Here is a 24,866-nt window from a genome sequence, read left to right on the forward strand (position 1 = left end):
CTTGGGGCCTTTGTACTTGCAACTTGGGGCAATGTATCCGGGTACCTTTGAATTTCCTCCGTGCCAGCAACGGGCAGCCGATTGGGTCCAGACTGCTGGGGCGCAGCTGCTGGAACAGTTGAGGCTACAGGGGGGTTTTCGCACAGGGCCTTTAGCGACCCGAGTCTGAGAGGATTGTTCCGAGATATGTATCAACGAGACATCAAATGTCTTTATATCCATGATTCTAATACCGTCCACGATACCAAATGCCGTGTTTCAGTACCACTCGGTCTATTGCGAGTAGTCTTCTTACAGTAGATCATCCTCCTCAGGCAGCAGAATTTCATTCTTCACAGTCTTTGCCTACACTCTCCCCAGGCAGCTACAATACAGATGCATCATGGGCAACCTTTGTGACGTAGGCTAGTACGTGGCAAGAGGCTGCGGCGAAGCAGTTTGTCCACTCTATTGCAATACGAAGGAAATGTCACTGGGCGCTGGACGCGAACCGCCTAGCACATGATGGGCAAACGTTAAACCCTTTGGCTGGGCAAGTATTCTATAGAGTGGTGTATACGCATTTAAGCGAATGCGCCGTGACAACCACACATTCTCCCACAAGATGGTTGACCTACGCAAACACGGGCCGCTGATCCGGTGCCTGAGCGTTGCTTGTCCAATGCAGGATCGTCAACTAGCCATTCATCTACCCTGGAGCATATAAACTCCATGAGGCGCCAGCTTACCAGCGCAAATCATTGAACAAGCCATATCCAAGTTCGCCTCCCACAGACAAAAGCCGAATACGATGGCTGCTTCTTCTACCATGTACGTGTGGGGAAACAGTCTCTCCGTCCAGACTCCACAAACTCCTCAACGCCGGACCGGTGCCAAGGGCGCGGTTACATCATGTCAGCCGTCTCTCATTGCGTGAACAGAACTGCTACAACTGCTGTCATAGCATAGGTAGCAGGTACAAGCAGACGTCAATCTTTTCATAGACGTCTGGCATCCATCATACCGTACCTTTCTGCTTTTGTCTCGTCTTCAGCCATTGGCTTTTAGCGGATCCTTGTCGGCCAGGTACCTGTTGCTTATCAGTGCCCTGAGCTCAAATCAACAGTTCCCCTCCAACTGGTTTCAAGAATAGCCTCACTGCCAAGATGACCTTGACGGTTCTCTCAGATGACCAAGTCAAGGATATCCTGGAAACCCTGAGTCTGGATGAGCTGGAGGAGTTTAGAAGCACCTTGGCTGATGCACTACATGCCTTTTCAACGAACCTGGGTACCGACGGCTTAGGAGTTTTCCAGCAGCCGCATCGTGTCTCGACGTTGCATCCGGATACTCAGGCCACGACTCTGTATATGCCATCATGCGGCCCCTCTGGCATGGGCTGTAAAGGTATGTGACACAGAAACTTTTACATTGACAATCTTCATATTGTTTAATCACGAATACTGACCTTGTATAAAGTGGTGTCCCTCACTGCTGCCGAGGCAACAAAAGACCCCTCGGTCCAGAAGATTAGCCCAACAGGAGTTGTGAATCTGTTCGCACCAGATGGCACGCCCATTGGCCTTGTTCACGCCAGCACGCTCACTGCTTTCCGCACAGCATTGGCCTCGCTATGTCTCGTCTATCGCCGCAACCACGTCAAGACCATTACCGTCTTTGGCAGTGGCATGCAGGCGTACTGGCATGTGCGTCTCGCCCTCATGATGAGGGGAAGCACAATCAAGCACGTCAACATCATCAACCACCGCTTCTCGGACAGCGCTGGCCGCATTCTTAAGAAGTTTACCATTATTCCACACGAGGTCAAGGTGCGCGAGGGCTGGGAGGCGGCAAAGTTTACTATCCTGACGCCCACCTTCCATGAGTTCAACCGCCTGCAGAAGGAGTATATCCGCAATGCCGACATTATCTACTGCTGCACTCCATCTCAGGAAGATCTTTTCGACGCCTCAATCCTCACAAGCCATGAAGGTAGAAAAAAGGGACGGCTCATTGTCGCGGTGGGAAGTTATACGCCAGAGATGAGAGAGCTGCCCGAAGGTCTTCTCCAGCTTGTCACAAAGCCACGTGAAAAGGGCCACAGACATTTCCACAAGCACGCCGACGAGGGCGGCGTCATCATAGTGGACACATTGGATGGCGCCTTGACAGAAGCCGGAGAGATTATCCATGCAAAAATCCCGCCCACCCAACTTGTAGAGTAAGTGTGCCCCTCACTGTCCCATGATAACCCGATATCAGTCTGGGCGCGCGCCAAGCTAACGTTGATTATTAAAGGCTTGGCGAACTCGTGATGCTTCACCGAATGGCCGTTGACGAGTCAGAGTCCGAAGCCTCCGAAGTCATGTCACAAACCTCTTCTTTCTCAGAGCTGGACATCTCAGACAGAACCTCATCCATGAACACAGTCTACAGCGACCTGCCGCCAAGTCCCTCAAGCACAACTTCTTCAGGCCACAGATCGACCTTTTCAAAGCACTTCCGCAAAACTTCGAGCAACTTATCCGATAAGGACAAGGAGAAGCAAAAGGACGACGCCCTGTCGCGCTGGTTGCGGGACGGCACCGTCGTCTATAAGAGCGTGGGGGTAGGCTTGATGGACCTGGTGGTTGGGACAAAGTTGGTTGAGGTCGCCAAGCAGAAGAATATGGGCACCCAGATCGAAGGTTTTTGAATAAGATGATGCGAAGCGATGTAGGTGTATCAGTAATTAGCAGCGACAAGATTTCCAGCCATCAGCAATATGAAAAAGCATGTACTGTTGTTAGAACTCGGGTTTTTACGAGATACAGACTACAAAAGTCACAATTTCTCCGCAGAGGGCCAGTTTTCAAATTAATATCAGGTATCCAATATTTCTATGCTAGATTGTTCTCTGCATGTTATGAGAACACAAACAAGAGACTCGTTTTCTATTCGTACAAATTCATCCTCATATATACCCCGCACCCATGATTATCATCCATTTTACTCGGCAACCCAAACGGCGCTCATGCCCATACCAGTGCCAATGCACATGGATGTGTTGCCAACCTTCTTACCCGTCCTCTTGAGCTCATACAGCAGTGTAGAAACCTGGCGAGCGCCAGTGCAGCCCAGGGGGTGGCCAAAGGCAATAGCACCGCCCTTGGGGTTGATCTTCTCGTGGGGAATGCCCAGCTGGTTGGCGCACCACAAGCACTGGCTGGCAAATGCCTCGTTGATCTCGTAGATGTCTACATCGTCCTTGGAGATGCCGGCCTTTTCCAGGGCCTTGGGAATGGCCTTCCACGGGCCCTGGCCCATGAGCAGGGGAGCGACACCGACGACGGCGCCGGCGACGTACTTGCCGATGATCGTCTGGCCGAGCTTCTCGGCGGTTGAGCGGCGCATGAGCAGCACGGCGGCGGCGCCATCAGAGACCTGGCTGGCGTTTCCGGCGTGAATGGAACCGGTCTTGGAAAAGGCAGGGCGGATCTTGCTCAGGGACTCGGCGGTGATGCCGTCACGGACGCCGTCATCGCGGTCGACGACGACCTCCTTCCACTCCTCCGTCTTGGGGTCCTGGACACGGACCTTGAGGGGAACGATCTCGTCGTTGAAGAGGCCCTCCTTCTGGGCCTTGATGGCCTTCTGGTATGAAGCGGCGGCGAAGGCATCCTGGGACTCACGGGTGATGCCGAGATCCACAGCCATGGCCTCGGAGAGAACACCCATGGGGACCTTGCAGTCGGCAGCCTTCTTGACCTTTGCGAAGTCGTCGGAGAGTTCGGACACGGCGCCGGGGCTATTCATTCATTGTCAGTTTTCGGTAGCCCACAGGCACCAGAAAATTATTCTGAACTCACCCATAGTTCAAGCTCATGCTCTCCACACCAGCACCAATACCAATGTCAATCATGCCCGACTTGATCTGGTTCGCCACGTCGACGCAGGCCTGCAGGCCAGACGAGCACTGTCTGTTGAGCGCCCGCACGGCAGTCTCCTCTGAGAAGCCGGCGACAAAAGCGGCGGCGCGGAACTCAGTGGCACCGGCACCCGGCGCAAGCACGTTGCCGACGGCGATGTCCTCGACGAGCGCAGGGTTGATCTTGGAGCGGTCGATGATGGCCTTGAGGACGCCGGCCAGGATGTCGGCGGCGGGGGTGTCCTTGAAGCCACCCTTGCCGCCCTTGGTGAAGGCGCTGCGGCAGGCGGCAGTGACGACGACCTGGGTTGGGAGTTTCACATGAGTATTTGCTCTGCTGTAGATATTACATCGAGGGAGGAGAGGGTGTGTGAGGGTTGGAGCATACATCGTCAGGTCGCTTCTCGAGAATCTTGTCGCGGCCACCGGCGGTAGGGTTGCCGGAGATCTGGCCTCCAATCTGGGAAATTCTGTCGGCGGCTGTTGCAAATAAGAATGTTAGAAGTCAAAATCTAAGCAGGCAGATGATCAAGGGCGTTGATCGTCCTGTGGCGGGAATCACTTACCGCCCATTTTGTGAGAATGTGTAAAGATAGTGGGAGAAAAGGGGATGTAGGACTAGAAAGAGAGGTGAAGGAGAGGTGTAGAGAGAGAGATGAAGTGAAAAATGTAAAAGAGAAAAAGAAAGAGAAGACGTGCACGGAGTATTATAATCAATCCGGCTGACCTCGGGTGTGTTGACCCTTCCAAATCCCCAAACAGGTGGCTCAAATGCTGACACTCCAAGTTCGGCCGAGGCATCTCCAATCCCCCAAAAATTGTTAGTGCGCTCCCGCATTGGCCTTAGCGCCTTTCACATGCCGATGGCCCTTTGGGGTTCCCCAGCTTTTGGCTTTTTACTCCAACTTGCTGCCGCCGCTGTCATGGTCATGGGGCGAGCCGTTTGAGTAATCAGATGGGCGTCTGTTCGCCTTCGCTGAGGGAGTCGATTATTGCACGCCGGCCGAGTATTATGGGGCCTGAGTGCATGTGCATGTAATGCGGCAACATTGCTCTGGCTGGTTCCGGCACCGCTCCGTCAGCTCATTACACATGACGGAGAAGCTGAGAGTACATGCGGTTGGCTGGGTTGGCTTGTGAAAAAGCTGAAAATGGGTTTTTCCTAGTGGCAGCTAAATTTACCATCTGGTAGTGCTGTGGGATTGGGCCACCATTGCGCGGCGTTCTCATTATCTGGGGCTCATCTGCCAAATTCTCAGCTTCGCGATACGCTGCCGAGGCTAGATTCAATCTCAGATCCAAATCACACGTCATATCAATGCATGCATGTCCTTGCCCACGTGCAATTATACCTTATTTTAATCGATTACTTATTCAAAACCACGCGTGCTGCTATTAGATTCGGCTTGCATAGCCTATACAATTTTCGAATGCTCATTATATACATCGCCAGCCCACTCCATCACTCGGCCATTATGCCTTGGTATCCTTGCTGCTGCCCTCAACCACCTTGTCCTCTGGTGAAAACTTCAAACTGATGCTGTTCACGCAATGGCGCTCATCCGTTGGCGTAGAGAACCCCTCTCCCTTAAAAACGTGGCCCAAGTGACCGCCGCAGTTGGAGCAGACGATTTCAGTCCGCACCGTACCAAAGCTTCGGTCCTCATGTCGAGTCACTGCACCAGGGACGCTGTCGAAATACGCCGGCCAGCCGCAACCCGAGTTGAACTTGTGAGTGGCCTTGTAGAGCGGCGCATCGCAGGCAGCGCAGGTGTAGACGCCCTCCTTGGGGTAGTGCTTGTCAAACTCTCCAGTGCCGGGGGCTTCAGTGCCCTTTTCTCTGAGAATTCGGAATTGAGCTATGGCAATGTGTTAGTGACATGAAGTCGTAGTCGCAAAGCTGAAAATGAACTCACTTGGGTTGAGAATGGCGCGCCACTCGTCCTCGGTTCTCTGATCGGGGTACGTCATGTTGGATGAGGGTTTGGATGATGAACCAAATAGAGCGCTCAAGAACGGAATGCTAGACATGGATTGCAAGCGAAGCGGTTGCAGTGCGCGTTGTCGAAGCTGATGCGGGGATTTGACACGGGCGAAAGTAGACAGGGAAAAGATAAATCGTGAGAATGCAGGCACAAAGCGCATGAATGGCGGTGTTGATGATGTTCCTGATATAGACGAGAGAGGCGACGATTTGATCTCCTTTATATGTATTGATAGGAGATGCGTTGAGTGTTTAATTGGCTGATAGTATTTGGAAGATGGCGTATAGCCGCAACGAGGTTTTTGACAAATCTGTGTATAGCCGCAATGGAATCAATTGCATCATCCAAATGAGGCCCCCACACACTGTATTATGCCGTATTGAGCACTGAAGAATCAGCGCTAAGGCTTTGCGTTTAGCTTCCATTGAACTACAAGCTGCTACCTAATTAATTGGAATAGCAACATCACTGCCGCCTGTTGTGGAATACAGTGCCAGTTCTAGTTGTATTCCACAGCTGTTCTGCATGAAGCGTGTCTGAGACTCGTTTCAGCGCCCACATCCATGTCTAACACTGTAATACTGGGGCAGTATTGCAGACCATGAAGCTGCACCACGCCGAGTCCAATCAGTCTCCTACTTTAACGTCAGTTGAATCATCCATCTGTTCTATCTATATAGTTTACAAATCCTCCATCCAACAAAAATCTCATCGTAACTCGCAGCACTCCGTAGTGACGGTAGTATTATGAAATCCGCCAAGCCAGTATCTGTCGGCTGCAGGGTAGGCTTCGTCCAATGCCATTGCTTTCCGAGGTGCTGCCGACAATGGGGCCTGCAGCGTGGCTACTTAGCTATTGATGTCTGATACAGGAGGCGGCTTTCGTGGGGTGCGGTCAACTTGCAACTGGGAAATATCCGAAGAGGCCACACACGACACTTTGCTCCAGGCTGCCGCATTTCGCTCTTCGCTGCACAGCATAAATACAAGGCAACCGCCTTTCTGCAAACCCCGTCTATCCAACATTCGATTATCCTCCTTCGAAATCTGATCCGCCATGTCGAGACGAGCCCCAAATCCCGGCGCCGAGCGGGCGGCGCAGAACCAGGCGACCATCAAGAGTCTCCTGAAGCTCGAGCCCAACAAGGTCTGCGCCGATTGCAAGCGGAACAAGCGTATGCCAGCCCGCCACTGTCCAATCTCTCTCTCTCCATCAATTTCGTCTAGAAACTAACCACAGAGTCGTTCACTAGACCCCCGATGGGCCAGCTGGAACCTGGGTGTCTTCATCTGCATTCGATGCTCTGGCATTCACCGCGGCATGGGCACCCACATTAGCAGAGTCAAGTCGGTCGATCTCGATTCATGGACCGACGAGCAGCTCCAAAGCGTGCTGAACTGGGGCAATGCGCGCGCCAACAAATACTGGGAAGCCAAGCTGGCGCCCGGCCACACGCCATCCGAATCTAAGATCGAGAACTTCATCCGCACCAAATACGAGTTGAAGCGATGGACAATGGAAGGACCAATTCCAGACCCCTCTACCCTGGATGCTGCGGCCGACGACGACGTTCCCCTAAGTCTTGTCAAGGAGAAGCAGGTCGTCGAGAGGAACGAGTCCATCAGAAAAGCCTCGATTGGACAATCACAGGCACCGCGAAGGGCCCCTATCCCGGCTCCCGCCGTAGGAGATCTCATCGGTGGCGATGACCCTGTGCCAGTGCGGGCGAATAGCGGACCTCCCGTTGGAAGGGTCACTCCCAAGGCCGAGCCCGCTCCTCCCAAGACGACTGGCACCAAGGACTCGCTGCTTGGCCTTGATTTCTTTGGTGAAGCCAACGCACCACCGCGGCCAGCAAGCACTCCAGGGGTCAGCGCCTCCGGAGGCCAGTCAAGACCTGACCTGAAACAGTCCATCTTGTCGCTATATGCCTCTGCCCCCAAGCCGCAGCCCCCGCAGTATCAGCAGCAGCAGCAGCATGGATTTGGAGGCCCGGCCTCCCCTACCATGAGCCACCACTCACCACAAGGCTCAATGGGCGGCTTCAACGATGCCTTTGGCAACTTGAACTTGGCCGCTGCCAGGCCGCCACCAGTCGATCCCTTTGCCAGCCTGGGCACCAGAGCGGCAGCGTCTCAATCCAACAACAGCAATGCATTTGGCGGCCTGAGCGGAGGCAGCTTCTTTGACTCGAAGCCTGCGCAATCTCACCAACCGAAGCCCTCCAACTCCAGCTCTGGATTTGGCGGATTTGGAGCTTTCTCAACGCCTGTGGCCGCTGCCCCGGCTGCCCCCAAGGCATCATCTGCCATGGATGATCTGTTCGACTTCTCCACGCCCGCCACTACCCAACCGGTGTCGCCGCCAATCGCCCAACCGAGCGTCCCGGTGTCCAACTCCGTCTTCAATCTCTCATCTCCCCAGAACAAACCCGCTGCTCCCGTGCCTGCCCCTGCACCAAGCTCGACCGCAACCGTGATTGGTGGGGCCAACCTGTCGGGAGCTGATGTCTGGGGTGGGAATGAGTGGAGTAGCTCAACGACGGCCGCTCCGGTTGCCCAGAAGAGCCCTTCGCTGCCAAAGCCGGTGTCGACCAGTCTTGGGTGGGAGGGAGCTTCTTTTGCCAACACACCAATTGTCCCCGGATCTAGCGGGGGCTTCAACCCGGCTCCCAAGGTTGCCGCCGATGAAGAATTTGGCGGCTGGACGAGCAGCACCGGACCAACAACCTCTGGCACGGCGGCCAAGGGAGGCTTCGGGGGTGACGAGGATTTGTTCTCTAATGTTTGGCAGTAAGATTGCTTCTCTCTACATATTTTATAATGACGAGTTGGGTGCAGGACCGGGAGGGGACGGAGAGGGTTTTAATTTACCGGGCTGCACTCTTGGGTAGGGTGGGCATGTTACTGGGCGTTTGTTATGCATGTTAGGAGTCTTGTAGATTGCAAAAAGGAGGTATAGAGCTGTGTGGTCATGGCATTCCGCGTGCCTGTGATGATGAATCTATCTGACCTGTTACGTCTTGAAATATGGTATAATTGATAATGTCTGTCCCAATAATGTATTTATTGTTTTGAGAGAGAAAAAGAAAAGAAGCCAATGCTTATAAAAACTCCCCATAACACGCCAAGGGTATTGTCTTTAAAGTCCGACTGCACCTTGTATATCCTAAACGACAATTACCAAGAGGTAAAAAAGAGACCCTTTCCACGGCCTGACTCGCCCCAACAAGTCTCCGTTCTATGCTACTGTATATGCCCGCCATTTAAAAGATCCACTTGATGCCGTAGTAGAGAAGAAGAAACGCCCCGATGATGATGGCCGCGAGCTTTATTATCGCGACGTTGTTTCCCGAGGCGGCCATTCGCGTTAATCTAGTCGCAGAGCCTTTGACCTGGGAGGCCATGGATGTGAATGTGTCGGACTAGGGAAAGGGGAGGTCATGTCAGTTTTGTTTGGCTGAGTTTTTTGGAAGGCAGGGGGGAGGGGAAGGAAGCGGATTTTCAGCGTACAGTGTTGTCGATGACATCTTGGGCACGGGCATTATCATAGATGTCGACGGTGACGCCGCGCAGGGCGGTGACTTTGGAGGAGAGCTCTTCCAGGCGGGCGTTGTTCTGGCGCTCGCGCTCGTATGCTTCGGACATGGCTGCGGTTGTGTTGGGGATGGCTTGGCGGTTTGAAAAGGATGTAGACGTTGGCTCTCGTTGGACTCGCTTCGTCTGCTTGGAGGGCTTGGCTTGGATATCACGAGGATATGTCGAAAAGGGCGGGTAGCCTCGTCTGGGGATGCGGGAGGTTGCGGCTGATGCGCCCGTCAAAGAAAGCCGTCCAACGGCGAGTCGTCCCGGAGTGTCGATGCGCTACTGGCTGCCGTGGCGCGGCGCGAAAGCGGAAAGATTGCAGCGAGTTGAACAACGTCAGTGGGAAAATGGATGACGATGGCTCCGAGGCTCAGATTGTGGTGGTGATGATGGGTTGACGGCGGACGGAGGGATGGATTGGACCAGAGTGCTGGAGACTAGCGCTGGTTTCAGTGGCGGTCCCCCCTGTGGTGCGCCGTGCGTTTCAGCGCCTCTGGAGTTGAAGCACAGTTGAGCGCTGCATGTTCGCACCGCCACGCGCCACGCGGCCGGGGCAACATTCAAGGCGGGTGGGGCCGGGATTCCGGTCTGGAGATGCGCTGGGAGGATGGATTGATGCTTAATGCTTACCGGTTCGGGGGGTTGTGTGATTTTCCTGGCTGTGAGTGATTCGTAATGGTCCGGTTCGTTACGTGTATACCAGTATAATAAGACCACAGGCCAGCGGGCTGCTTGCTTGCTTGGTTGTGCTCCCTTTTCTCTCTTGTTCCGTATCCCGGGATGCTCACTCAAACTGTGGCTGGGTTGACGGTTTGGATTTGATCGTGCAATTGATTCCACAAAGGGACAACGCCGGCACTGCACTGCTACTGCACAGGCTCCAGCACAGGCTCAATCCTTCAGCGCCCTCTAGCGCCCATTCGGCAATAGCCAGGCGCTGTAACTGCCTGCACGCGCTATCGGCTCCGCGAGTACCCCATACCAGCGCCTCGTGCCGATTTGACGCGCCCACCAGGTACCTCCGACTTGCGCCCCCTCCACCCCGCCCTCGAGTCCCTGCTAGCAGTGCCTATATTTCCATGCCTGGTGACCGCAATGGCCTGAATTTGCTGACGCAACCACCTTCTCTCTAGGATCCGATCTTGCCTCTGGCGATTTTGCTGGACTCTTTTTTTTTTTCCCCTTCCATTGTCTTTTTCTCCGGCTCTCGCCTTCAACAGCAGCCTCTGGCAGAACGGCCTCGCGCAGGCAAACTCGGTCAAGATGGGCATCAACAATCCTCTGCCGGCCTCCATGGCATGTAAGTTAATTCGCGCGCCGACTCTACGTCATATCTTGCTGTCTGGCTTGTGGCGGCTCGCCCTGGTCGCCACGTTCCTGGTCATCAAGATGAAGATGGAAGTCCTGGCCAAGTTTGGAAGCTGACTCTGCTCTTCTCCTCTCTCCAAACAGCCGAATGCAAGAAATGCGGAAAGATCCTCTCGTCCTTCATCAATCCGCGGCAGGCCTTTGGCCCCGAAAAGGTGATTCCGCCCTCGATCCTGTCCAACGCAAAGGGCCTGGCCATCATCACCGTCTTCAAGGCCGGATTCCTCGGATCTGGTCGCTTTGGCAGTGGCCTCGTGGTCGCTCGACTGCCTGACGGAACCTGGAGCGCTCCCAGCGCTATTGGAACGCTCGGCGGCGGATTTGGCGGACAGATCGGCTTCGAGCTGACGGACTTTGTCTTCATTCTTAACGACACCTCGGCCGTCAAGACTTTTGCGCAGGCTGGCTCCATCACACTGGGAGGCAACGTTTCATTGGCTGCGGGACCCGTTGGCCGCAATGCCGAGGCCGCCGGCGCAGCTTCGCTCAAGAGTGTGTCCGGCATCTTCAGCTACTCCAAGACCAAGGGTCTGTTTGCTGGTGTCTCACTCGAGGGCTCCGCCATCATTGAGCGTCGTGATGCCAACGAGAAGCTGTACGGCACGCGGTACACGGCGCAGCAGCTGCTCACTGGGACTGTACCGCCTCCGCCGCAGGCCGCCCCTCTCATGAACATCCTCAACTCGAGGGTTTTTAGTGGCATGAGACTCGGCACTACCGACGACACCATGTACAACGACATGCCCATATACGATGACAGCCATGATGACGTTGTGTGGGAGGGCCGACAGGGATCTGCGTATGGCGAAGGCCAGCCGAACCCCCGCTCAAGATCAAACACCTGGCAAGACGACGTTTACGATAGGCAGAACTTCAACCCGCCTTCACGCTCAAACACTTTTGCGACCAGGGGATTCGACGACGACTATAGATTCCAGGACAGGCCACCCGAGAAAAAGGTTGGCCCTGGCCGTCCTACCGCGCCTAAGCCTGTCTTTGGTGCCAAGCAGGCTGCATTGAAATCGAACGAGGCCGTGGCTTTGTTCAACTTTGACGCGGACCAGCCCGGCGATTTGGGCTTCAAGAAGGGTGATGTGATTACGATATTAAAGAAGACAGATAGTGATAACGACTGGTGGTGAGTTTTTGTCTTTGTTTCTGGCTGTATCCAGAAAACTCATTGCATATGGCACACAAGTCTAACGATATCCCTAGGACCGGTCAAATCGGAACAAGGCATGGCATTTTCCCCAGTAACTACGTCAAGATGAGGGAGTGATGAGATGAACCCGATACCTGTGATACCACCAAGACTGCTGCTTTTTCATCGTTCTTCTTTCTAAGTTATACTATTTTTTTTTTCTTGGAAAAGGGCTCCAATTGGAAGGATACCAACTTGTTTTAACACGTTATATCTCCCTGGGTTGAATTGATCGTTTTCATTCCATCTTTCTCTTCGCACTGTTCCTTTGGGATTTTTGAAGAGATTCTTTTCTTTTTACTTTTTGATGGATAGCCGTGCTTTTGGTGCTGCTTAGCAGAGGGGGAGAGTTTTATGGTGATTGACAGGCGTAGGGGTCAAGAGAAAGATTTCCCGAGAAAGAATGCTATTTACAAAGTTTACATTTCTACCAAGGCAATGTTGCTGAACAATTTATTTGTTTGCATGTTTGACGGTTGTAAAGGATTATATCAATCTATTGGAATTTGTTATTGATCACGTATGCTTGGCAAATGGGTCACTCTACATTTGATGAAGCACTAGTGATAACAACGGGCATATATTTCTCTCCTCAATTTGTAGTTGAGACTCACAAACAACTTGTCAGTGTCATATATTAAAACGAAAAATGTACCACCGTCAGACTCAGCCCTTTCTTAGCATCGATCGCTTTGGCTAACACGTTGGCAAACGGATGGCTCTCTAGCCGACCCAATTTATGCGGAAGTTCGTACGATATCGCATTAACGAGCCCTAACCATACATCCTTCCACCCCATCACGAATTCGTAGTATCCCGGTACTTCAGTTACAGTTGTGAGATCAGAAAACTCAGTGCCCTTGAAGCGTTCAATATCGCGCAACCAGATCCAGAGCATCTGGCCCCCAGGAATGGGGATCATTTCGATGACAAGGACAGTATTGTAGTGCCACATACTGCAGTATCTGTAGATGTTGTGTTTGACTTTTAATCCGCGTAGGATGCGGAAGTCTGCGATGCCGACACCCTGGAAGAATCTGTCGATGATGAGGGATTTGGACTTGCCGAACAGGGTGTAGTGGTCGAGTAGCTCGCGAATCGACATTTTGTATGTGATTTTGAAGGAAATCTTCTTTTCCATTTTGTGTAGATGCGTGGATGGTGTAAAAGTTGTTGAGTGTAAACCATGGAAGATGGTTGTTGAGCATATCAGACAAAGCAGCTGTGCATTATATAGATGCTCCAAGAAGAGTTACACAACTATGAATAGGTGTACTTCTTTGAGCATCTTTGATGAAAGAAATTTCTGTATTCTGAAGCAAAAAGTTATCTTGGGAGCCGTGTGAAACAAACAAACAAAGAACACCTACATGTCTACGAACTGGTAAAACGTCTTTGGAGGCCTTTAACACGTCATGTTGAAAAGCAATCTTTGGAAAAGAGAAAAGTTTGGAGAATTATATCTTTCATGGGGCATGCTGTTTTACGTATTCTGCTTAGCAGGTCACTTGGTAGCTAATAAAGTACTGATGAAAATAACAGTATATTTCTCTTCTTGACAATGCTTGAATCTTCAAAATCTCGCTACATTGCGGTTGAAGCTTGTAAATGAGTTTGTTCGTGCCACATCACTGCTATTTTATCCAGATATGGGCCCTGGTGACTTCAACGCCATTCCGAAGCATAGATCTTTGGCACATACCCAAGTCCCCCAAGTCTGTACACTTCTGAAACTCGGTCTCCCATTCGCCTGGTCCCCAGAATAGGAAACGATGCCATACATTGGTCCAAAGCTGCCAGAGACGCCGAGTAACGGCGTCTCCTTTCAAATTCTCGAATTTCTGAATCTGCTTGTCGCTCAAAAGCTCCTCCATCCGTTTACCAGGGGGAAGCTTAAAAGCCCAGATATAAAAGTCACTTTTCATATAGGCTATTTCGTAGATATATGAATCGATTGGGCAATACTCTGCCGCGTAGAATTCGGGATAGAATCCGGCTTCTTCCTCAATGCCGAGGCGCGTTTCGCTGATCCAGTCGAACAACACGGGGGATCTGGTCTTGCCGATCCATTGCTCAAAACGGGGGTGGCCTCCCCACGACATTTTTTTTTTTTTTTTTTGGTATTTCTGGGAGTAGGTGATTCTTTCTTGTGTGTGTTGATGTTTTTCAGCTAAGTGATGGAGAGATTTATCGAGTTTATCCAGCAGAGCAGCCATGCTTTATATAGATGCTTGTAGAACGGCTGCGCACCTGTGAACTTGTGCACCTCTTTGAGCTACTTCGAGCCTCTTCAAACGCACCGTAATGAAAGAAATTATTGTGAGACTAAAGGTTAGCCTCAAGATCATGAAAGCGCATATGGGTTGACAAAGGCTCCTAGTTTATCCTTGCCACGTCATCAAGTCATTCGTGTTGCCGTGGCCCTTTGTCCCTGTGAAGAGTAGGCTACTTCAAAGACATGGACCTTTACTTTCTAAAATTCGCGGGCGTATCTGATGGGAACTTCATCGATAAAGTTGTAGATTGTACGGTAATGGTAGAGTTGGGCAGAATCTATGTAGATATGTAGAGAACAACTAGACGTCTATGAACGGATGGAATCCGTCGAACGCATCATGGGAGACCAAACTGCTGAATTACGAAAACAAAGGTTCCCTTGAAGATCATGCGAGCGTCTAAAATCTGGCCATTGCCTCTGAGTATCCCGGTTGAGAGGCTCTTATTGTCCCAGATCGCCTCTAAGCAACGAACAACACGTCAGGTGAGCAGGTCCAACCACCTCAGACAAAGACTACTACTGCTACTACATTACAGATGACCTTGTTGAAGAAATAAAAACTAAGGCTGCAACCGTGTGACCTAACAGGCGGCAGAATGAGGAGAAAACAAAGCTCTCTTTATTTTGGCATAGTGAGCATCGTCAGTGTGGCAATCCTTGTGACCTGATACAAGTGCGTATAGTAAGGATGAGAGAAGGCTCTCATTTCGCTCAAGCTTGGCGAACAGTTTCCCATTGGATGATTCGTAATATTATGACAATTCCTTGTATCACGGTTACAACGGGAGAAGTTAATTTCTCATTGAGAAAGTGGCATACAAATCTAACATATATTGGTAACGACTGTGATATGATAATTAACTCCAGGCATCATTGTCCAACCATTTGTTGATCCCCAGTAAACGCAATAGCGGCTTCCTTTCAACCGATGGCACATCTGAGGGTTAGATTGGATTGGGGTAATGGGTAAAATCCACCTGCATCTCGACGGCAAAGTTGAAACGTTCATGCACCGTCACATGCCACGCCTTCATCTCCCGAGAATCTTCGAGAACCTTGATATGAGCGCGTCCGTTGTAAAACTGCTCTTCAGTGCGTGCCTTCAGCATGTCGACTCGCTTAGATACAAATTCCCGAGTGCAGTTGAACTCGTCGCCGCCTGCGACAAACTTTCCGGACAAGGCAACACGGCCATCTGGTGAGGTCTGGAAATTTTCCTTTGGTAGGCGGAAACTCCATACAAAGAAGTGGTCCTGACCGTTGCCAGCCATCTCCCAGATGTTAATGTCTGGGCTGTCGTTTTGATCTTCGATAAATCTGACAAGGGTTGAGTTGGTCATGTCGTAGTCTTTCATGTACTCTGGTGCAGAGGCAAGGGCCAGAAGGCTATCGACACGTGCAGAAGCCCAGAAGGGAAGCATCTTCGCTGATTTGCTGCTGTATGATATGGTAGAGTGCTGTTGATGTAGTGCGGACTTGTTGAGTTAGGATTGAGAGTAAGATATCGGAGGGCTGACATGGCCAGATTATATAGGTATTGAAGATGAACAATGTTCATGAAAATGAAGACAGCTTCAAAGTCAACACAATAAACAAATCATTCTTGAGGTTTTGTTCTAGACTGATATGAGTGGTTCAATCAGTTGCGAGAATTGGGTTCAACGAAAAGATACAGATTTGTATTTTGAACAGTATGATATGTTCAGCAAGTTATGAGAACCTGTTTAATAAAGGGATAGATTCAGACTGTAGATAGAAAAATTGAAAAATGAACTCGATAGATATTCAAGTAAGTACAACCGATTGAACCAAACACCAGCAACTCTTTCACATGTGGTAAATGCAGTTCCAAAGACCAACAAAGATCCATGCCGCTATCGTCAATTGCAAGGCAAAAATTCGATCATTCCATTTAGGCAAGCACACTCGCCATCGACCAATCGCTAGGCAGCTTATGCTATTGCCTAATTTCGCACAGGCTGGTCAAGAGTAAACAGCAGATATTGGACAAATAGGAGACTTTGGGCTTCAAATTACTCAACGGGGCAAACAAGTTGGGATCTGGTATTGTTATGGTGCCCGTAGCCATATGTGGTTTTACATCAATCCAAGCTCCATTGTGGTTGGTTCATCTCAAGTAGCAGAGCCAGGGGCTAAAAGAATGTCTTGTTTTTATCCAATATAGATCCAGAGGCTAATGGCTATCATGTATATCAGAAACGCAAATAATGACGGTTTTCAGACGTACTCGGCAGACGTCCTGGAAACTTCCTTTTAACCATTGTTCTCAGGTATCCTTCTCTGTATTTACCTCGGCCTCTGTCTTGATGTCGACCCATGGCATACCCTCACACTTCTTCAAGCACCAAGCCATTCTCTCCTGAGGCTTCTCAAAATGCTCAAAAGTAGTGACCCGTTCATTCCCGATGGCTACATCACCGCTCTGGTATCTGGCCAGCTCATCATTGACGAGATAAAAAATCTCAGCGACGTCCGTATCAGATAGACTAGGAGGTCCAGCACGGGCCTTGGGCCACTTTGGTTGCTTCGTCTTTTCGATGATCAGCCTCCTCGAGAAATAGCAATCCTTAAGACAGGCCACTTCCGTGATGATAGCGAACGGACCTTCACCGTTGTCAACATTGAATCTGAAAAACTGCGCGTTGGTTAGGTCATGGTCTTTGATGTAGTCTGGAAGGACTTCGAGCGACTTCAGAGAATCGACCTGGACAATTGCAGGCTCCATTGTTGCTCTCGTGGTGGAAACAGATGTTCTTATCTGCGCTGTGTGCAGGTTATGGGTTGTTTGGTGAAGAAGCGCTTGCAATAAATTGACTTACCTTGGGACGGCGGGTGTAGAGCTATTATATAAAGAGAGTTCTGGGACTGATCACCATGGCGAAGGATATGAACAAAGCATGTCGAAATCGGGGTTCACGTAGCACACCAAACATCCCTTTGATATAGGTTGAACGTATATCCAGAACGCGGATTGAACTAGTTTCCATGTAAATGCATTGTTTATTCAGAAATGGGCTGTAGGACAAGTAGATAAATTCTTCACCCAAGTAGACAAAGGAAAAAGGAACCTTCTTGATCAAATATGCACAAATATACACAAAATCTTATCATACACAATTTTGTATAACGCTCGTCACCATCAATTCCTTTATTCAATATTTTACTTGTGCTCTTACATGTAATTAATTTGCTTCAATTGGTTCAACCAAAACTCTCTCCGCGCGGTGTCAATCCGCTCTAGGTAGTATCGGGCACAAGCAGTATAATCACACCCCCGGGCGATATCTTCAATGAATTGATCGAGAAGTTTTGATGTTACTTGATTGATATTCTCTAGTAAGTTGTTATCGATGATGAGCATAGCGGGCAGCTTACCCCCTTCAAAGGGAGAATGGCATGCCAAGGCATCCTTGGCTTGTGAATCTGTCGGTTGAGACGATATCGGTCGCAAATCGGTTTGAGATATATTTGGGTTATCATCATTACAGCTTGAGGGCGCAGTTTCCTCCACTAGCATATCAAAATTGCTCCCGGACTGGCCTTGCCTTATATTTGCCTGTTTCTGCATGGCCTTTGTTCTGGATGGCTTGTTTTTGCTGTCTTTCACAAAAGGCAGATTGCGAGTTTGGGGCATGAGTTCACGGAAATCTTGCGTTGACTGTGATGAGAAGGAGATATCGGTTTCGTCTGTGGCCTGAGAGTCGCTCCCTGAAGAAATTATTGTGTCCTGGCTTCCCTGCAGACTCTGTTGGAAGTTGGGTGATCCGCAGCGATTTGTATTCACGCATTCTGGAGGTTTCCACGATTGCGATAATGCATTGGGTTCCGATATAGATCGACAACTTGAAAGAAACTCCGTTGGTGTAGCATTGGGAAAGACTCTAGGCTGATTATTTAGTGTAGGGGGTCTAGGAGATGTGTCTTGGCTATTAACCTCGACGACATTTCGCAGTGGAGACCCCACTTGTGGCTGATACATATTTCCTGGGTAGCCAAGATGCAGCTGATTAGCATTTCGATCAGGGGCGTATGGTGCTACTGGAACCATGGGCGTAGTTGGCTGCTGCGATTGGCCTTGCGGTGAAAGCTGGTGAACTTGTTGATGCTGTATGTCTAATGACTGCATCTCTGCAAGTGGAACCCCTGAATTTAGCATGGAAGTAAAAGAGAACGGTGACTGGACCTGTGAACTTCCTAGGAGTTGCAGCGGGGTAATGCTGCTTAAACGTGGCCCAAAATTGGTAGATGAAATCGTTGGAGATGATTGAGAACGAGGTAGACTTGCAATGTCAATGTGAGGCAAGGGAGCAACACCCTCTTTCATCCGAAATCCGAATTTCTTCAAGGTATAGACGACGATATTAAAATCCCGAGTCTCCTTAAAGGTAAACAAAACGTTCTGTCTCTGCTGATGAATCTGGATGCACATCTGTTGGCGGGGCTTGTCGATTGTAACAACCTCAGTGGTGTCGCATGATGAAGTGACGAGGTCTGTAAGCCGGATCGATAGCTGTTGATGCTGTTAGATTCCCGCAAGACCAGTGAGCGTAAAAATGGAGGATGGTGGAAAAACAAACGACGCGTCTGAGTCCCAAATGCGCTTGAAGCATCAAGTCGTTCTTGTCTCCTGTCATCGAACGCCGAGCTTCCAGGGTAGCGGTTAAAGCGAGCTCTGACTGGGCAGCATCATAAACAGTTGGAGTGGACCCATGGATCTCCAATATCCGCAGCGGGCATCCAGATAGCGGCGTTGGTGAGAGGGGCATGGCGTGAAAGGAAGCTCGTTGATTTGAGAGGAGGATGATGACGATGATGAAATTTAATAGGAGGAGGATAAATAACAAGAGGAAGAAGAAAAGAAGAAAAGAAGAAAAGAGAAAAGAGTAAAGAAAGGAAGAAATCATTCATTCATCGCTTCATCCGGAAAGCAAGTGCGTTCTGCAAATGGCATTAGCTGCTTGATCTAAGATGCAGGCACCGCCGGAAGGGAGCTACCATGGCAAAACTCCGATTGGCCACGAGCGGTGCGTGCGCCTCACGTGCAGATAAGATTGCCTGCGCCAGTCGATTTTCGTCGCGCCGCGCCAACCACGATAGCTCAAGCCTTGTTTGACCACGCGAGGCGACAATTGCCGACGACGATTTCCCTCCTGAGTCGCCAGAGTTGCGGAAGACAATCTCGAGAGGCTGAAGAGACGGATTCGGGATTCGACGGAGCCGTGGCCTTTGCACCTCCGCATACGATACGGGGCATATCTGATCCAAGCCCGCCGACATTGACAAACGCGCAAGGCAAAGCCGTTGCATCGCTTGGCCAGCAGCCCTTGGCCTGGCATCGCCCAATTCGATACACAGCTTCGGCATCGGCTTTGATAGGCACAGCACAACGAAACAGAGCCTCGGCCGCTATCCGTCAAGATGACGTCTTCCCCCCAGGAGGTGCCTCTGCACGCCATCGACAGGACGCCCGAGTATGAGGACTTCATGAACAAGCTGAGAGACTACCATGCAAAGCGAGGCACAACTCTGGACCCGGAGCCCAAGGTTGGCATGATCCACTTGGATCTGTTCAAGGTCTTCAACCACATTGTCGCCAGCGGTGGATATGATAAGGTGTCGGAAGAGAAGTTAGCGTGGCGGCGCATGGCAGCTGAGCTTGGCCTTCATTCAAATAACGAAGCATCGACGGCCTTTGCTCTTAAGGAAAAGTTCTACAAGAACCTTGCCGCATACGAAATTAGCACAATCCATGGCAAGGAGCCGCCGCCCAAAGACATCTTGGAGGACGTCACGGCCAAAGGCGCAAGTCTGTTGACGCGAACAAGGGAAAACTTTCGTGGCAAGCGAGAAAGCAACGTCGGAGCTACAGATAGCGCTGCGTCTGGCGATGACGGCACTCCAACCCAGGAACGACCAGCACCAGACCCTGCCGCAAGCGCTCGAGCTTCCCGCGGCCTTCGTGAGGCACCCCCTCAACGAGTCATCTTCCAGCCCGATACTGGCCCAGCCCGAGCCACGAGGCAGGCCTCCAACCAGCAGGCAGGCAACTCGGCCTCGCCAGCGGTAAACCACGGACAGCAGTCTGCAGCTCATCACCAAGCCACCCATCCGATGCCACTGATGGCAATCCATAACAACTCACGTGGGCCGTCGATCCTACACCACCCCCCCAACTCCGAAAACACATCACACCTGGTCACTTCTTACCAACCGAAGCCTATGAAGCCACTCCAGCTGCGTCCAGTGGCAACCCCAAGCAACACGCCGAGCGAGTTCTTCAAAGCCAAACTGCCGCATCGCTTTGCGCTTGATCCCGCCAATAGACAGCCTATGCAGCCTGGTAGTAAGTTTAAGACGAGCCCATATCCCCCCTGAGAGAATCATGCTAATGAATCCGAACTTGTAGCTGGTTTTGATGGCCCCAACATTTATACTCGTTGCCTGAATGCCCTTCGTTCTTGCGTCCCTGCGGAACAAGCTTTTGCACTCAATCATTTGGTAAAAATTTCCTTTGAGCGAGGTGACAAGTACAAATTCGACTCTTTCCCAGGATTGGCCGAAGGCCTCGTGGAGAAGGCATTGCAGATCGGCAATCTCTTCTATCACGTCAATTGGACAGTGTCCTGGGACTCTTTCACGGAATCAAACGATATTGGTGTCCTGGATGGTAACTACGGCACCCAAGATATCCTAGAACGAATTCAAAATTTGATCGAGCGAGAGATACCAGACGTCATCCAAACCGAAAAGTTTGCCGACGAAATGGTTCTGACAACCGAGGCCATTCTTACCATTCGAAACATGGTGACACTGCCTGAAAACGCACAAAACATGTCCGACTTCTACCCTGTCAAGGACCTGATATGCATTCTTTTGCATCTACCGGCAAGAGACTCACTTACCGAGGTGAAGCATCTTGCTCTAGATATTGCGGAGCAGCTGACACCTTTTATGGCTCTGGAATCCGACGACCCCCTATACAAGACACTCTTGGCCCAGTTGGCATCGGAAGACAGAGGAACTATCCTGACAGCACTTCGTGCCCTAGGTCGCATTTCCGTGAACCTGGAAGCGACAAACAAGCTGGGCCATGTGCCAGGCACAACACTTCAGCGGATTGTAAACTGGCTGCTGCTGAACGATGACGAGCTCATTGATGCTTGCCTCGACTTTCTATACCAGTACACGGCTGTTGTGCCTAATCTTGATAACTTGGTACGGTCCATTGTCCCTGACAATTTGGTCCAGCAGCTTGTTCGCCTATTAGCACACGGTGCTCGCAAATACACCAGGGAGTACACAGTTGTACCAGAACAGAGATTGCCAGCAAAGGATGAAATCGCACCAATGCCCAATGACCTGCTCCAGGAAATGCTGAAGCTAGAAGAACCCGACCGAGTTCACCAATGGGTCAAGTGCTTCTTTGAGGAAGACAACCGATCCTTCATCACCCAGCTTGCTGCATGGCAAGCCTACCAGTCGGCATTTGCCACCCCCTTAAAGGCCATCAATCAGCCTATGATTACACCAGCAGACTTTATTAGAAGCAGTACCTCTGTCTACAAGGACTCTAATGCCCAAGTGCTTCGAGAGCCTGGTGATCCTCAGCAAAAGTTCATCATCCATGGCATTCGCGCGCGGCCACGGCCTCTCGCCTTTGACGGCACTGAATATGGCCGCTGCTTGTGGGCCATGAACCCGGACAAGAGGAACGAAAAGTGCGGCCACTTTTATCTCAAGCAAGAGGAGATGTGGAATCATATCCTGACGTCGCATCTGAATGAGCAGAGAGGCGAAAATGGACAGTTCCCCAATATCGAGAAGGAGTACCGGTGCACCTGGGCCGAGTGCGCAAAGTACGAGATCCCGACAAAGATGCATCTGCAGACTTTCGCCCAGCACATTTCTACGCACATCTCAACCATGATTCCGAGCCCCGGTTCGTTTAACAGGCGTCCGCGACACCCGTGGGTCATTCCGGCAAAGACTATGAGTATTGTGCTGGAAGAGACACCCACGTTTCGTGATGAGCGGATGCCCGAAGCGCCTCCCCAAGCTGGTGGCATCCCGTTGAGTGCCGTGTTGGTGCTGCGCAATATTGCTCGCAACGTGGTCAAGACGGAGGCTGAAGAAGAGCTCCTCAAGGAACAATCGAGGAGTTCTGAAAGGGGAGGATGGAATGAGAAGCTCTTCCGGCCTCATTTGACGCAATTGCATGGCATCTTGGCGGAGAATCTTGCTATGGTATGTTGATTCCCCTCTCTACGCCTTTAGGGAACTTAATTGAAACTAACATATTCGTTATAGAGCCCATATATCGCGTCGTTACTGGAGCTAATCATCCCAGCGCCGGATGACCGTGATTAAATGACCAGTGGTTGCCGCGAAGTCAATCTACGTTCTGGCTACTCAGACGAGACCCGATGACTACGTGGTGTAGAAGCTAATCAACCGCATAAACCTGCTCCATGTTTGGGTTTCTTTTCTTCCTTATTTTCTTGTTTTGGTAATGGGGGGTGGTGATAATTCGATTGCAAACAGTACGATGATACGAGGTTCAGCCCGCGTGGTTTCAATACCCCGGCGTTTTAGGTAATGAAGGATGGAAGAGGGTGAAGAAAATTCAGTGTTTTTTTTTTCTTAGAGGGGAGGGGGGTTCAAGTTGGCTGTGCTTGCTTCTGGTTTGCTCCTGCGTGGCCTTGGAGGATTGGTTTATAGCGAGCTCTTTTTCAAGCCTCTTTTCTTTGAGGCGGAAGACAATAAATGCAGTGCAGGTTACACCACCTTAGAAGTCGCCCAATTATGTGAATGCAGCTGTTGCGAGAGACAATGGCGCTTACAGTAGAAGGATTCAATGGCGTGGAGGAAGCTATTGGGAAATCAGAAGCGGCACGGAACGAGTGGACTGATTACCTTGATAGCCCAACAATGCACGAGCACGGAGTACATGATGCTACTGCATACATCTGCATCCATCAGGCAAGGTGCCAATGCACCAGGACCTGACCAGAGCGATAACATCCTGCACGTCGAGCACCAATCCAAGGCGCAAACAAACAGCCTTTGGGCGCTTAACATGTGAAGACTTGCATGACCTGACATGTCAAAGAGGGCAACCATTTGAGTTTTCTCTAGGCACTCGGAGGATGCGCTCCGAACGGGGCCGCGATCTGCATGAAGCTTCGCCCTCCCGCATAGAGGCGAGGAGGCAAAAACGCGAAATGGTTGGGTCTCGATAGGTTGATGCCGGAAAACCTAAATCCAGGATATGCCCTCACGCAGCGATCCCATTGAACGGCTCGAGGTGACTGGTCATGCCACGCGACGCGCTGCAGACAAGATAGTGGTCGAGAACTGTCCGGACAACCTGATAATGGACTGACGGCTAGAGAAAGGTGGTGTAAAGGGGGCCAAGCCACCGTTTCCGCTTGAGTGGGCGTGCTTCGCTTTCCGAAGCAAATTGCGAATGGCTCCTCCAAGAAGCTAGACTAACTGCTTCGTATCGCTGTGAGCTTGAGCTCCTCGGAAGCGTGGGGTAGTATTGCGGCCGCGATGCAACTACACTACATCTCGCCCGATGTGGGGGAAGGCCGTTATCCGCCCAAGAGCGACCCCCCGTATCTGAGAGAACTTGAAAGCTGACACGCAAAGTCGTCGGGGGAGCTTCCCTGGGTGGTGTCTTCATGTGGATAATGCCTGCAGCGGTGCCCATTCAATAGATCGCGCCTCGACTGCCGGCAGAGCAGCCATGGCCACGCCATCTTGGTGTTGCTGAGGAGAAGAGGGTCTAGGCAGCTAAATAAAAATTTTCCTGTCATCTGCACCCAACCTTGCAATCTACTGCTACAGTACTAGCATCTGTGTTGGTGGTCTGAGCCTCATGTTAGACTAACTCTTAGCTGATGCTGGGCGAATGGTTTCGAGGAACAAGAAAAAAAGACTTTTTGCCGAAAGCCCGAGATGAAGGCCACGTTAGCAAGGTCAGGAGGATAAAATTCATACAAAGCTGAGCCAACATTGCGTGGTGGCTCAGGGGCTATGGCACGCCACCAGCCAGCAACCTTGTTCGGTTCAGTCGCCAACCATTGGGAAACGTGGGGAGCCCGCGTTGCCGGCCGCGGTGTCGTGCTCCGGCCCCCGGAAGTTTACCCAGGTTCAATCTCGCAGTGGTCGTGCGGACAGTTTAGTTTTTTTCCGCATCGGTTCGTGAAATCCGGGGTGTCGACAGAATAGGAGCTTTGACCAGTTGTTGGAGAGCTTACAGTACAACGAAGCGACTCCTGTCGGATAGTTTCCTTCGTTGCCGGTGCAAGGAATCTTCATACCGAATTCAGCAGGAGGACTGAGTAAGACGGTCCGGTCCAGTGTAAAGAGAGCTGAGCACGCACACACAATGGGTTGTCTGTTTCTGCACCCCAAATCAACGCTCTTGATCCTCTGAGACAGCGCACAGCACACCGTTTGCGGCTGGATGTATACTGCACACATGTACAAGTACTCCGCATACTGTACTCGTACAGGTACAGTTAGGTACGGTAATTT

At 51.0% G+C, this 24,866-nt stretch overlaps 11 protein-coding genes across 11 annotated transcripts; 4 read left to right on the forward strand and 7 right to left on the reverse strand.

Annotated features, from left to right (window-relative positions):
* Positions 1-1,145: 1,145 nt before the first annotated feature.
* On the forward strand, positions 1,146-2,788 carry TRIVIDRAFT_89257 (uncharacterized protein; the record flags this gene model as incomplete). The annotated part of the gene is made up of 3 exons (XM_014096943.1): positions 1,146-1,386; positions 1,459-2,200; positions 2,278-2,788. 3 exons carry the CDS (start codon positions 1,146-1,148, stop codon positions 2,672-2,674), a joined length of 1,380 nt encoding a protein of 459 aa, XP_013952418.1.
* Positions 2,789-2,833: 45 nt separating this feature from the next.
* Positions 2,834-4,599, reverse strand: TRIVIDRAFT_80821 (uncharacterized protein; the record flags this gene model as incomplete). Its single annotated transcript, XM_014096944.1, has 4 exons — positions 2,834-3,766; positions 3,828-4,189; positions 4,275-4,366; positions 4,453-4,599. The coding sequence occupies 4 exons, from the start codon at positions 4,457-4,459 to the stop codon at positions 2,968-2,970; spliced, it is 1,260 nt and encodes a 419-aa protein (XP_013952419.1).
* A 746-nt stretch (positions 4,600-5,345) lies between these two features.
* TRIVIDRAFT_92727 (uncharacterized protein) lies at positions 5,346-6,119 on the reverse strand (the record flags this gene model as incomplete). The annotated part of the gene is made up of 2 exons (XM_014096945.1): positions 5,346-5,745; positions 5,803-6,119. 2 exons carry the CDS (start codon positions 5,855-5,857, stop codon positions 5,360-5,362), a joined length of 441 nt encoding a protein of 146 aa, XP_013952420.1.
* Positions 6,120-6,928: 809 nt separating this feature from the next.
* On the forward strand, positions 6,929-8,842 carry TRIVIDRAFT_80823 (uncharacterized protein; the record flags this gene model as incomplete). Its single annotated transcript, XM_014096946.1, has 2 exons — positions 6,929-7,046; positions 7,125-8,842. 2 exons carry the CDS (start codon positions 6,929-6,931, stop codon positions 8,666-8,668), a joined length of 1,662 nt encoding a protein of 553 aa, XP_013952421.1.
* Positions 8,843-9,137: 295 nt separating this feature from the next.
* On the reverse strand, positions 9,138-9,519 carry TRIVIDRAFT_45030 (uncharacterized protein; the record flags this gene model as incomplete). Its single annotated transcript, XM_014096947.1, has 2 exons — positions 9,138-9,296; positions 9,385-9,519. The coding sequence occupies 2 exons, from the start codon at positions 9,517-9,519 to the stop codon at positions 9,138-9,140; spliced, it is 294 nt and encodes a 97-aa protein (XP_013952422.1).
* Positions 9,520-10,719: 1,200 nt separating this feature from the next.
* TRIVIDRAFT_89271 (uncharacterized protein) lies at positions 10,720-12,559 on the forward strand (the record flags this gene model as incomplete). The annotated part of the gene is made up of 3 exons (XM_014096948.1): positions 10,720-10,756; positions 10,909-11,962; positions 12,040-12,559. The coding sequence occupies 3 exons, from the start codon at positions 10,720-10,722 to the stop codon at positions 12,101-12,103; spliced, it is 1,155 nt and encodes a 384-aa protein (XP_013952423.1).
* Positions 12,542-13,130, reverse strand: TRIVIDRAFT_67425 (uncharacterized protein; the record flags this gene model as incomplete). The annotated part of the gene is made up of 3 exons (XM_014096949.1): positions 12,542-12,568; positions 12,640-12,645; positions 12,681-13,130. 3 exons carry the CDS (start codon positions 13,128-13,130, stop codon positions 12,542-12,544), a joined length of 483 nt encoding a protein of 160 aa, XP_013952424.1.
* Positions 13,131-13,659: 529 nt separating this feature from the next.
* On the reverse strand, positions 13,660-14,127 carry TRIVIDRAFT_226340 (uncharacterized protein; the record flags this gene model as incomplete). The annotated part of the gene is made up of 1 exon (XM_014096950.1): positions 13,660-14,127. One exon carries the CDS (start codon positions 14,125-14,127, stop codon positions 13,660-13,662), a length of 468 nt encoding a protein of 155 aa, XP_013952425.1.
* Positions 14,128-15,247: 1,120 nt separating this feature from the next.
* TRIVIDRAFT_205142 (uncharacterized protein) lies at positions 15,248-15,724 on the reverse strand (the record flags this gene model as incomplete). Its single annotated transcript, XM_014096951.1, has 1 exon — positions 15,248-15,724. One exon carries the CDS (start codon positions 15,722-15,724, stop codon positions 15,248-15,250), a length of 477 nt encoding a protein of 158 aa, XP_013952426.1.
* Positions 15,725-16,590: 866 nt separating this feature from the next.
* TRIVIDRAFT_67428 (uncharacterized protein) lies at positions 16,591-19,090 on the reverse strand (the record flags this gene model as incomplete). The annotated part of the gene is made up of 5 exons (XM_014096952.1): positions 16,591-17,082; positions 17,144-17,164; positions 17,251-17,300; positions 17,700-18,834; positions 18,902-19,090. 5 exons carry the CDS (start codon positions 19,088-19,090, stop codon positions 16,591-16,593), a joined length of 1,887 nt encoding a protein of 628 aa, XP_013952427.1.
* A 230-nt stretch (positions 19,091-19,320) lies between these two features.
* Positions 19,321-22,691, forward strand: TRIVIDRAFT_194623 (uncharacterized protein; the record flags this gene model as incomplete). Its single annotated transcript, XM_014096953.1, has 4 exons — positions 19,321-19,338; positions 19,761-20,667; positions 20,803-22,568; positions 22,632-22,691. 4 exons carry the CDS (start codon positions 19,321-19,323, stop codon positions 22,689-22,691), a joined length of 2,751 nt encoding a protein of 916 aa, XP_013952428.1.
* Between the last annotated feature and the right edge of the window lie 2,175 nt (positions 22,692-24,866).

The sequence above is a fragment of the Trichoderma virens genome (genome assembly GCF_000170995.1).
Source record: "Trichoderma virens Gv29-8 chromosome Unknown TRIVIscaffold_87, whole genome shotgun sequence".
Lineage (NCBI taxonomy): Eukaryota > Fungi > Ascomycota > Sordariomycetes > Hypocreales > Hypocreaceae > Trichoderma > Trichoderma virens.